Source organism: Cryptomeria japonica, chromosome 6 (genome assembly GCF_030272615.1).
Source record: "Cryptomeria japonica chromosome 6, Sugi_1.0, whole genome shotgun sequence".
Lineage (NCBI taxonomy): Eukaryota > Viridiplantae > Streptophyta > Pinopsida > Cupressales > Cupressaceae > Cryptomeria > Cryptomeria japonica.
In genome coordinates, this window is record NC_081410.1 from 105,658,263 (window position 1) to 105,671,122 (window position 12,860).

The window sequence follows — 12,860 nt, forward strand, 5'->3', positions numbered from 1 at the left end:
AAATAAAGCGACCAATTAGAACTGTCTGCTTAGTTACTTAGATGTTGAATTATGCGTAAGATATAGCTTAAAGTTTACTGCTGTCATAGGTTGTCGTTCCAGATTTGATCTTCAGTAACAGATGGAATCAACTTTGGCTATCAAAAATGTGAGAGATGAAAAATTATTTAGTACTCTAATGTATCTTTCAAAAATATTTTTGAAAATATAATAATACTTCAAGAAAATTTTGAAATATGTTTTTCTCTATATTATCCCAGTATTGTATTTTATGTTTTTGAACAACTAAACCTGTGAAACACTTTAACCAAATACTCATCCCTTCAGATTAAACACTAAACAAATGAAAATGTTTGTTTCTAAATCATGAAAGTATAAACATCAATTGAAATCGAAGCAAACCAGAAATATATAGGCGACTATCTCTACCCAGACAAATGAAAATAAAAGAATTTTGAATGATTAAAAAGTGACATATCTAAATCTTCTACTATATTGCAGATGAAGAGAATTGTACACATCAAAGTAATGAAATAAAAGTTAAAAAGATTAATTAGGATAAAGATCTAATGGATGTACCACTAAACGACGAGGTGTTCCTGACACTGAAACATCTCCATGATGTAGCCTTCGTTTCTCCAACAAAATTGTGATTGCCCTTTGTAGCTGCACTACAGGAGTAAATGTGTGGAGAAAAAATATACAGTAGCATAATCTAAATGGCCCATCAAATATAAATGAGTTCTACTGTAAATCAAGCTTGAGAAATAATCTGTATATATACCTGTTCAATTGCTTCAGTTACATCCTGTGATGGTAGCTCCTCTGTTCCTACTTCAAGAACAAAGGTTTGTTTACCCTTTATCTACAATTATGACCCAGCAGAAACCAACACTTTCATTATCAAGCACAATACTTGCACATTACATAATAAACCCACCATCAAAAGAGTCATCATTTCAACCAAACAATATCATATATAGATGTCGAAGAGAGAAATAGCGTGTAACAGATCATGAGAGAATAAGGCAGCTAGCGTACAATGGCATGATCATAGAGCATATCCATCCACAGTTACATATACTGAATTGCATTCATTTAAAACATATGTAATTCAACTCATTGAAGAATCGTCCCATATTGGGACAAATCATCTTCTATCAGAGATGTGTACTTAATGCTTTCAAATTTACATGTTATATTAGAATTCACTACTCTTCTTAATACCAAAAACTATGCACCAGCTTATTTTTTGAGCTTCTGTTACAACTATGGATTGCAGAATACATAATCACTTGCCAAACCATACACGAAAAACAAAATGCAGTCTTAAAAGTAGCATAGTTCGTTCTTGTACCATGTCTTATAGCTCAGGGTTTAACATTTTAAGTTTATCCCCTCTTGCTTTGTTCGCCATTCTTTTGTACTTTAAACTTAATCCTAGTATTTTTTTCTAATTTATTGTACTTTCCAGGTCCCATTGACCTGTTTTGGTTATTTGTGAATATTAATATCATTTCTCCCACTCCATCTTTCTATCTTTCATTCACTAAATAACATTTCTTCTCGCACTTGTATTTAGGCTTAAGTTTGTTGCCTCTTAATACATTAGCATTCTCTTACTAAACAATCAGTGTTTCTCCAAAAGGTAATGTCCCCTTCCGAGGCCTAGTGCCTAGTCAATTTGGTGGCAACTAGCCTGCTTCCTGAATTCCTATAGGCTAATTGGTTATGATAAAAGGACTCCAAAGAAATTGGGGAGCATAGGTTCAATCTCTCTAGGATTTTATTTATGGCAATGAGCTCAAATGTCAAAATGGATTGCAATGACGCTTTCAGAAGTGTTTTCAAACGTTTGGGGTGTTCCCCAAACTTCTTGGAGAGAACATCTATTTTTAGTAAGTCTCCAAGATGGCACCAGTCATCATCCCACTACAATTTTATCATAGCATCATCAAAAATGGATTCCAAAGTCTTGGCAGTATTTTCTGGAAATCGGGTGTAACTTCTAGAATATACACTTAAGTTTCTAATGTTTAATGCAAAAAAATTTACTTAGGTGATTGTTATCAATGAGATTTGCACCCTGCTAAACTTGGAGTTCAGCAATCTATTGAAACATGGAAACACTCCTAGGCCCGTGGGTTGCCTAAAACTTGGAGTGAATCTCCAAAGAAAGCTGGTTCTTTTTGGAACTATCACCTAAACTACTTGCTTGCTAGGAAAAGGTAGGAGAAATTGCATAAAATGAAACCTACAACTAGTGGTGATGCAACCAAATTAGTTTTCAGACATATGCATTCTATTTTAACACACAATCTGCCTCAAAAACAAGATTTCTCTCACACAACTCAAGCTTCACATGTTTATACATCATTGTTTCATAGTAAGTTTAATATTTTAGACTTAACAGAAGGAAAAGAGAGAATTTTCACAACTAAGGAATGATAAAAGTGTTGATGTGTTTGAAATCGCATTGCTGCAAACTCCATACAGCCAACACAGAATAGAATATCCAGCTGAGTATCCTATCCTCTCTTGAGATAAGGAAATCCCTAATGCTATTTTCTGCGTTTTGATCAAAGGGGATAACCTCAAGGTTTCGTTTGTCAGGTCTTGATTGCGGGATTTCTCAGTAGTTTGATGTGTTTTTTGCTGGAAACACAAGGGGGACTTACGTTGAATGGGTAATTTTTAGATAAGTTCCCTGAAACTTTTATAATCTTTCTTGTCAAATGATTTCGGTTGAGTTGATACTATTTTGATGGGACTGCAGATTTTTTGGATAAAAAAGGGGAAAAAGGAGGGAAGGATAGGGAGAGAGAGATACATGAAATGTAAATTTTAACTAATATAGCATATTCAATTAAACAGACAGAAGCCTCCAGATAACAAGACTAAGCATTACCAGCTACTCAAGCACAGTGTTTGCATAAATCTAGTGCAATCTTCGAAGGAAAATAAGATTTTTCATGTTATCACATACAACATCAAAACTTTTACATTCATATGAGTATTCAATAACCGAACTAAGCATGAAAGGTCCAGATTAACCATGCAAAGAGAAAGGCAATCAGTCGTTCTCCAATGGTGTGGACTGCGAGGATTCTATCAGATGTTTGCTCGAAAATGCTATGTAAAAGAAATAAACATAACTGAAAGATTTATAAATTAAGTGAAAAAGGAGACCATGCACTCACAAGGAAACTTGAAAACAGTCTTAATCTTTGCATTAATTCCTGTAAAATTTCGCTAAAGCTTTTGCAACAATCCAAGAACTTCTTACAAAACGAGGGAAAACCAATCCCTTAAATAGACTTCAAAAAAGGATGAATGGCCTAGATTTAATCTAAACAAGTGGCCCAGATTCATCCATAAAGCATGGCTGCCCATACCCATAAATGGGATGCAAATATCAACAACCACCCCCGAAGGAGCAATAACTACCTAAAAAGGTAATTCCAACAATTCAAAAAAATAATCCAAAAAGGTGCATTAATAAAGTATTACATTTTGTTGACCAAAAGTCAAATGTCACCTTTCTAGTGCAAAAGTGCACTTTTAAGATTTAGAGAGAAAAAGGCACTTTTGAGAAATCACTTTCTCTATTTCAGTCTCACACTCCTTTTCTAGAAATTGATCTTCGCCATGCAAATATTCCCGCCATAGATCACGACCTGCTACCCATTCCTCACGAACATATTCCTGGAACCTAATGCATAATTTGAAAAGCAGACTGAATGGAGGCATGGGAGGATGGCGAATTTTGTATTGCATGCCTTCAAGATACTGGTCTACGTGCTTTAAACCGTCCTTCCAGCTGGAGCGATTACGCTCAAAGCATAATATGTCTGAATGGAACTGACCAGCAAAACTCAAGTCCTTAGCGGAATAGGTAATCCTATCCGTTCCAAATCTTTCTTCCCAGTACGGCTGGATTGCATCATCGGACAAGTCGTTTATCCATCCCAAAACCATTGATCGAAGGATTGTCTTACCTAGTTCTTGCATGTTTCCCAGAATCACCTCACCTCACATGCGTCATTCTCTTTGTCAATAATTTCTCTGGTGTCGTTTTTCATGGTGATAGTCCAGTACCATTCCTTAAGAGTACTGATGCTATGAGGATCTAGGATGGCGGACAATGTAGGAATCTGCGCGTGTCCAGAAAAGAGCTCTCATGAGGGGAAGGGTAGTGGCAGCCACTTCGTGCATGTGGACGGATTCCCTCTTTACCTCTAATAACTTGACTAGAGTGAGTTCTCGATGGCAGGCCATCTCTTTTACTTCCTTATGGATTCACTCTCCCCTTTTCTTGATGTCTTGTATCCATTCCCTGATGGCCCTTGCGGTGTCCCGTACTCCTTCAAATTCTGTTGTGGTCCTTTGTGCCAATGTCGTCAGGGGAATATGGGATTCGAAGGCATTGTGTAGTGGCCTCAGGAGCTGATCGATGTATCCCTCGGCTTGCTCAGCACGAGCCCGATACATGTCCTTTTCAGCTGTTATCTCTTCAAGCTGCCTGAGTATATTCTGCACTGAATCCTTGAATTCTTCTTTTTGTTGCTCCTTAGTGGCTCGTCCAATGGGGACAGTTGTGATGCTATAATCTACCAATATAATCTGATCTGCTAGCTTGTCTACAGGCGGGGTGGCAATGTGAAGAGTGCGGTTCCTTTGCTCGTCTTTGGTCACTCTAGAATATGCCTTGGGCTTTTTCTTCCCCTTAGCTTTTGCTTGGTCCATGCGCGAGAAGATATCCTCTAGATCAATAGGTGGTTTGGTGGGGGCCTTGCGCTGGGCTCTGCCAATCAACCATTCTTGAGGCACTGTCTAGGCTGATAAGAAGGTTAAGTCTGCATTCTGTTCTTTGACGTTTTCAGCCGACTCATCACAGATTCGCAGCTACTCTGCTACCGGAGGAGTGGAAGAGGTGCGAAGTTCTTTGCTTGCAGGTGAACTTTCTCCTATTTCACTGAACAATTGTCTGGCATCTTCATGTGATGGTTGTTCTTCAGTCCTTTCGAGCTCATGAGTCTCATCTATCCTTTGCTCTCCTTCGACGATAGAGTCATCTTTGGCTGTATTGTGGAGCAGCAACTCATGGCAGCTCTGTTGAGTGGGTTCATGCACTTTGACCCCCCGAGTGGATGGAATCTCTCCTTCCTCTATTTGGTTGCCCAGTTCGGTCGATTCAAGGGCTCTTAGCTCAGCTTCTAGCATGTCAGGCGCGAGAGGATCATCAGTTCCAAACGCATCAATGTCACTTTGAGAAGGCGGAGCAGGTATATAATCTAATTCCACTACATCGTCGGACGAACTGGAGTCCTTTGACGATGACGTGACCTCTGGTCTCCTTATAGGAATCTTCTCCCTTCTTGTTCTTTTGGACATCTGAGTCCCTCTGCAAGCCTTAGCTTTCTTTCTCTTCTCAGGTTTCTCAATTTCTTCCCTGGGTGGACTGGATGTTCCCTCATCTTCAGAGGACTGAGAATCAAGGCTACCCATTAGGTGGTAGGTGAATTGGACTCCTTCGTGTATTAGCCTCTCAATCTGCTAATGTAACCATTGATTTGCGTACCTTGCTAGGGCTGCCATGACTGCCTCGAAATCAGTGATTGGGTCCTGGGACCAATCAACGCCTGGCAAGAGATGCCTTACTGCTTCAAATTCTCGGACCTGGAGGCAATTCCCTGAATCTGTGAGCTGATCTGGGACCCGACGGTATTCAAAGAGTCGCATTTGCTGCACACTCAGTCTAGAATATTCTCGCCTCCGGACCTCGTAGTCATCAAAGCAATTCTTCCAATAGTCTTCAACTGATTCCTTTGCCCTGCACCGCCTGCCATAGGCTCTCTTCGCCAGATTATCATGATCGAAATATTTTCTCGGAAAATGGTCCTATAGACCATAAGAGGCCAGCTCTGCAAGGGATTCCTCTGCTAGGGTAGGGGTCTTCAGGTGGACATCATGGTTGCCTATGATCATGGGGAACGTGAATCCAACCTGGTTGCTTTCTTTGAGTAAGATGTCGGTTGGACGTGACTGCCTTGCGACCTCCATAAGAATTATTTTGTCGGTTGGGTACCGTGGAAGTCGGAGAGGGGCACCATCAAAGCCCGCTATTCGGATATAGGAGAACCTTGGGAACTGAATGAACCAGGCTCCATACCTCTGTACCAGAATAGTAGCTTGCTCTCAGAGCCTTATGTGTAATCCTCCCTGCATTAGCCTGACCAGGTGCATTGTGAAGGCGTCATTGACGCGCTCATATTGGCCAACTGCATAAGCTGGGCTGCTCTTTTCCCTCTGGGCAATATCTTGGTAGTGCAGCTGCGGGTAACAATCATAGACCTTTACCTGACCAGGCCCATTCCCGATTTCACCTTTCATTATCAAACCTGGCAGCGGCTTGTTCTTGGCGAACATATAGACCAAGTAAGAGGTCATGGTGAAGTATTTCTTCGTTTCAAGCTCTATCAGCTGGGTGTGGATGTTGGCGCTTATGATCTGGGCCTAGTTGAATTTAGACTTCCCAGCAAAGACTTGCTCTGTGAAATAGAACATCCACTCTTCACAGTAGTTGGATTTAGGGAGTCCCATAACTCGGCTGAGTAATGTGACCATATCCCCATGCTCATTATGAAAATCACTTCTGGGGGTCTTTTTCACAATTCTGGCACTTGGAAGCCTTCTCTCCTTGTACCACTCTTCGTTGATCAATGCTTTGCATCGGGCCGGATTCATATCATATGCCCCTTGTGCTTCATCTATGGTTGTGGCTGTGGGATTGTTTGGGAAGAGAATGTCGAATGCGTCGCCGATGGCCTCAGGAGTGAAGTTGGCGATGGTCATGTTCTCAAGGAGCACCAGTCTGGAATTTGGCTGATAGTGCCGAGCGGCCTCTACCACTAATTCATAATTTTGCACTGCTAGAGGAAATCCTACCGCTTGGGCGATGCCACTTTCCACCATCTGTCTAGGCTTGCCATATGTGTTAGGGGAGAAGACCCGATTCCTGAAGTCCTAAATGTCAATATGGCCAAGGTCGGTATCACCGACATTGTCCCAGACGCTCTACACTTTTGACTCCCTCAATCCTCCTCTTTGATATTGATACTTCATCCTTTCAACTTTTCGTGGGATATCTGATTTGGATGCTCGCGATGTCTCGGCTGCAGCGGGCGTCTTTGATGATTCTACTGCCAATTTAGGCATTTATCCTGCACATCCGAATGCGGATTACGAGGTGATACAAAAGAAGTAAGGCGGGTTAGATAGGGAATACTCTAGCATTCAAGGATTAATTCAAAATTGAGATTGGGCATGGAGCGACACTTCTAGCTAAAAGCTTGATTGATTTTAAACCAAAGGATTCATGAAGCTTTTGATCGCGAATTTATACTTAAGCATTTTGGATTAATTTCAACAGGGACAAAGCTCGAAAAGTTTTTCCTAAGTTTGAAAATGCAATTTCTGGTTAAACCTTAGGAGTGAATTCTAAATTTTGACTACTTTGAACAACGTTTTACAAGCGAAAGAGATGCAGATTTCGAAAATTTAAGCATTTTAATCAGATTTTGCACATATGTCTGTTTGATTTATAAGCATTTCAGATGATCACAAGAGACAAAGCGTACTTACCTGATGAGAGTGGATGGCGAGAAATTGCCTGACTTTGCTGCGTGAAGACGAATGGACAATTCTGCAAATTTTTTTTTTGAATACCAACGGTTATCTCCTTAATTCAAATTTTCGCAACTGTTGGATGGAAAAGAACTTATCATTTTAAACGGTTTTTTTACCTTGGGTAATTGGCAATCTGAACTTGAATGATTTGGAATAGTTTATGCAGCGTTTTACCTTGAATATGAATCGCGCGAAATTAGCTTTCTTTCCCTTTCAAAATTGGACGTGATCTCTCTTTACATGAAATGCAGCAGCATGGAGGGGGTTTATCAATTTTGAATTTCTATATCTGGGCCTGTGCGTAGCGATTTTCGGAGAAGTAGAGGACCTTAGAATTTCAAACACATTTTACCTTTCAACTTCGGACCCTTTGGCGAATATGGAGGCCCCTCCAAAACTTTAAACTTTGTTTTATCTAACCCTAAGGGCGGACTTTGGACCATATAAGCGCCTCTTTCTGCGATTTTCAAATGACTTCAGAACATTTACGCCCTTTGGGATTTCGAGATTTTTAACGCTTCTGGCGAATTTCGGAGCGCTTGGGGTTTTTGTGAACTGGAGATATTTCAGAGCATTTAACACCTTTTGCAATTTTCAAAAACTTCGGACCCTAGGCTCATGTTCGCAAGTTTTCTCCTTTTCGAATTTCAGAGCTTCAACGCCTTCTGCGATTTTGGAGATTTTCCGGGCATTAAGCGTCCTTGCGATTTTGGAGATTTAGCGTTTTGCAACCTGGAAAAGTTTTCGGACCTTTAGTATGATTTTGCAAACCCAAGGTAAATTTCGGACCTTTAGCCCTTTTTCGCAAATTTCAGAGTTTTTGGATGTTTTTGCAACTTTATCATTTTGAATTTCGGCTCCAGGGTCCGAAATTGGGAACTTAAGTGGATTTCGGACCATTGGGGTCTTTTTGCAACATTTTACTTTTTCAATTTTTTTGCCCCAGGGTCCGAAATTGGGCATTTAAGTGAAATTCGGACCTAAAAGGTCTTTTTGCAACATTTAAACATTTTCCAATTTTTGCCCCAAGGTCCGAGATTGGGCATTTTAAGTGAAATTCGGACCTAAAGGGTCTCTTTGCAACATTTAAACATTTTCCAGTTTTTGCCCCAGGGTCCGAAATTGGGCATTTTAAGTGAAATTTGGACCTAAAGGGTCTTTTTGCAACATTTCACATTATTTTCGGACCATGTAGGGAACTTCGAATTTTGAAATTTTCACCCCAGGGTCCGAAATTCGGCCCCTTGGGCGATTTTAGCAATTTTTCAACCTTGTGAAATTTTAACATTTTGGTCTCTGGGTCCGAAATTGGCCCATAAGGCAATTTTGGGGACTTTAGTGAAATTTCGGACTTTAGGCCAGTTTTCACCAGATTCTACAAATTTGGATTTTGGAGGCTTCGGAATTCTAAGGCATTTGGGCAAGTTTCGCAGCCTCGGCATTTTGGCCAGGAAATTCGCTCCTTCACCTACAGGCAAAAATCATCCTTTACTCAAATCCCACAAACATTGCGGAGACAAACCTTATGCAATCTACTTCATAGCTCTAGCGCGAAAAACGACGACTTTGGGTCCTCGTGCGACCTTTAGAAACATTGCTCTTTCTTGGCGGGCTTCGCCAATTTCTATCACCTTACACCTATCCAAGGCGATTTTCAAAATTTGAACAAACTCTTGGCATTCGTGCCCGAGGGCTAGACTAGCCTGATGGATTCATTGGCTCTTTTCTTTGACATCATCACTTCACGGACCAGTCACGGACTCGCTCGAAAAGACGCGAGACACTCTGCGCGAAACTCAACAGGGCGAGGACGAAAGGCTCAAATAAACAGGAAGGGGGACCCTATCGGCGACAGGGAGCATGTGCAACGCACAACAGAAAGCCATAACACAAACTATAGCCTATATAAAACATGCTATTTTTACATAAAGGTATTGCAGAAAGAAAGACATATTAAAGGATTGACATATGAATCACTAGAAAAACATGATTCATCCATGTTGCACACAAAATACAGTTTAGAGAAATTAAACCCTTGCTTTATTAATCAAAAAGGTGCTTACAACAGCTCTACATATCTGAATATGAGTTACAATACACAATAGGCGAGAAAGAACTTGTTTCAGGTTACAATACAAGCCTAGAGCAGCAAGTACTAACTTAAAAATGAAGCCTAATGTTGAGCTTTATAGCTGCAACAACTTGCTACAACAAAGGGACATATGCTGAGAATTAAATGACAAGGACGTGTTACATTGATTTTGCTTGAACAGTCCTCCTTGGATGTAATGTCCCCACTTTGAAATACAATTTAATGATAAAATTAGAAATATATATATATATAGAAGTAATAATTAAAAATTATAATATTCATTACAGACTTTGTGTAATGTGTTAGCATTTCACTATATAAGGAGGGAAGCTTTGGTTTGGAGTATACTTTGCGAATTGGATATGTGCCTCTGTGTGCACAATTGGGTGTAGGACGAACACCCTCACAGCCAGAATATGATCAGACTGAAAGGCAGAGAGCATCTACAAGCCATGAAGACCAGATATCAAATCAAGAACATAAAGTGGGAGCAAGACGACAAGAACGTAACCATTAAAGGAGCATACAATAGACTTTGCTTTGTCTAACAGGCAAAGTCCATCAATCGAAGTCTGAAGCATTAAGTGCAATCATCCAATGATCATCGATGACATCAGATCAGATCAGAACTGTTATTAAGTTACAGGCAGTAACACTCTTGTTCTTGGAGTCATAATTAATGAAATACTAATAGGAGAAAAGAAAATTATAGGCGGCGATTTCAGCAACAACTAGTCAAACTATCAATCATGGTGTTGAGCCATGTAAATAATATCATCACCAATTATAGTTGTTCATAGTCATCGAGGTATGATGTAAGGAATTTCGATGAATCATTATTAGCACAGGCCTCTTTCTACCATAACCTCACTAAGTATTTCTATATAGAGCAAGAAACAAAGAACCGTAAATATCTTTGCAAAGGATGCAATCAGAATTAAAGACTGATAAGGGTGCTTAGGATATAAGACTAATGAATCACAATTAGAATTAACTAATGATCATTGTGTAAAGTGCAATGTATACAAATTCTTAATCATAATGGCATCAATTAAGAGGTATCAATAATCATTAGTATGTATGTGATAAACCAATTGACAAAGAGAGGATGCGATCTGCTCATGAGACAAAAGACGTGACTCTTGGAGTATCCTCTTCCACCATATATAAAGATCATCCAATCCTTTGGAAAGCAAAGGATATTGTTTTTTTTTATTTTTACTTGTATTCATATTTGGATCTGCTCAAATCGAGCATCTGCCTTTGGCATATTCAGGTTGCACAGATTAGAAGTCAACAACCAGGAACAACACCATTAGTTGCATACTTCAAAAGAATAATTAGACACAACAATTAATCATCATATCATAATCAGACATAGCAAAGATATTGCATGTTATCAGATTGATAAGGATCATATATTACAAATTCTGAGTATCACATTCATCATAACCCAGTAATAGTTGCAGATCATACATTGCTTCAGATATCAACTGTATTTACCATCATATGTTTCGGTTTTCATGAAGGTTTTGAGTTAATTACTCAGGAAGAAGTCATCTGTGATTAAAGTGTAAGCTAATAGTCCCTTATTCCTAAGAATTCACAAAAAGGGACATTACATTGGGCGTCCAAGTTGTTTGTTGCTATTTTTTAGCCTTCGAATCAGCTCCAAAAAGTCATTTTTATGAAGAAAAGTCCTTCCCAACTTTTAACCTATCGATTAGGCTCTTTAATCAGCTCCTAGATGCTTGGGAAGGGCCTTGGACGTGGTCAAAACTGCCCCCTAAATTTTCTCAACTATTTGAAGAAGTCTTCAACCTCCTCCTAGATCTACTCAACCAACTGGTCAAGTCATCAAATTGTCCTAATTATGTCCTCATGTAACCAAACTGTTATTTATCTCTTCCAACCATAGCAACTTCCTTCCATGTTTATAGGACGTGAGAAAACAATCCTTAAATTTTAGGACTCAAAACATACATACTTAGGACCCTTAGGAAAGTTAGCAAAAATGACAAAAATAAACCCATTTTAGCATAAAATAGAAAAATGGATAACAGGTATGTCCCCTCAAAAGTGGACACCTAGCAGAAATGGTGGGGGACTTGCACATGAAAAGTCATTTTATAATTCAAAAGGGTCTTTTGGTGGGAAAATTAATTATTTTATAATTTTCAAATTAATTTTTTTTTCTCCAAAGCTATAAAAGGAGGTTGAGGGGCTCATTTTGCATATGTTGAAGATTTGATACCATTATGTTGTCATATTGAACCTACGATTTCTTTCATAATCTTTAAAGGACAAAAAAACCTCTTTAGATTTCTAATTTTGGATTTGAAAAATAATCCCTAGCTAGACAGTGTGGTTTCATTCAAGAATCACCAATGTGCAGATTGATGTTTCCAGCCATGAAGGTTTTTGATGTGTTCTAAGTTGCAGATTTTTGGGTATGTTTTTAGCATTTCATCTGAGTTTGGTGTATTTCAAAGTGGTTTTGAGGTTTTAAATTGGGCTATACAGCTGCACATCCTACCTGCATGTGGGAAGTTTCTGGATGACTTTGGATACCAAGAGTGAAGATAACCATGTTTTGACCTACCTATGGATAACCATCAGAGAGTATTTGGCGAAATAAAAGAAATTACCTCTAGAGAACGCTACTTGGGAGAGTTAGCAGATATTGCAGCATCTAAATTTTGCAATTGCTTGGGTACAAGCAATTCTAGGGAGGGTGGACTATAATGTCTCCTTCACAAGCCTAGTTAGTTTGGTGATAGTTAGCCTATTTCTTGAGTTCCTGTAGGCTAATTGGTTAAGGTAAGGGGGTTCCGAAATCTTAGAGAGCCTGGATTCAGTCTTTCTTGGTTTCTATTTACGGCAGTGAGCTTTGTTGGCAGTATTGATCACAATGACACTTTCAAAAGCATTTTCGAACTCCTAAGATGTTCTCCAAACTTCTTGGAGAGAATATCTATTTTTAGTAAGCCTCTAAGTTGGCACAATTCATCATCCCACTACCTCAATTTCATAAAGGCGTCATCAAAATTGGATTCTGAAGCCTTAGCAGTGTTTTTCG

General features: G+C 39.3%; 1 protein-coding gene across 5 annotated transcripts in view; it reads right to left on the minus strand.

Annotated features, from left to right (window-relative positions):
- Window positions 1-12,860, minus strand: part of LOC131030537 (glycine--tRNA ligase, chloroplastic/mitochondrial 2) — a 305,534-nt gene that overhangs the window by 205,111 nt on the left and 87,563 nt on the right. For all 5 annotated transcript variants that reach the window (XM_057961392.2, XM_057961391.2, XM_057961390.2 and 2 more), the window contains 2 exons: window positions 785-865; window positions 580-666 (listed from right to left, as the gene is read on the minus strand). In XM_057961392.2, the coding sequence (XP_057817375.2) occupies window positions 580-666; window positions 785-865 (168 nt within the window). The remainder of the gene's footprint in view (window positions 1-579; window positions 667-784; window positions 866-12,860) is intronic.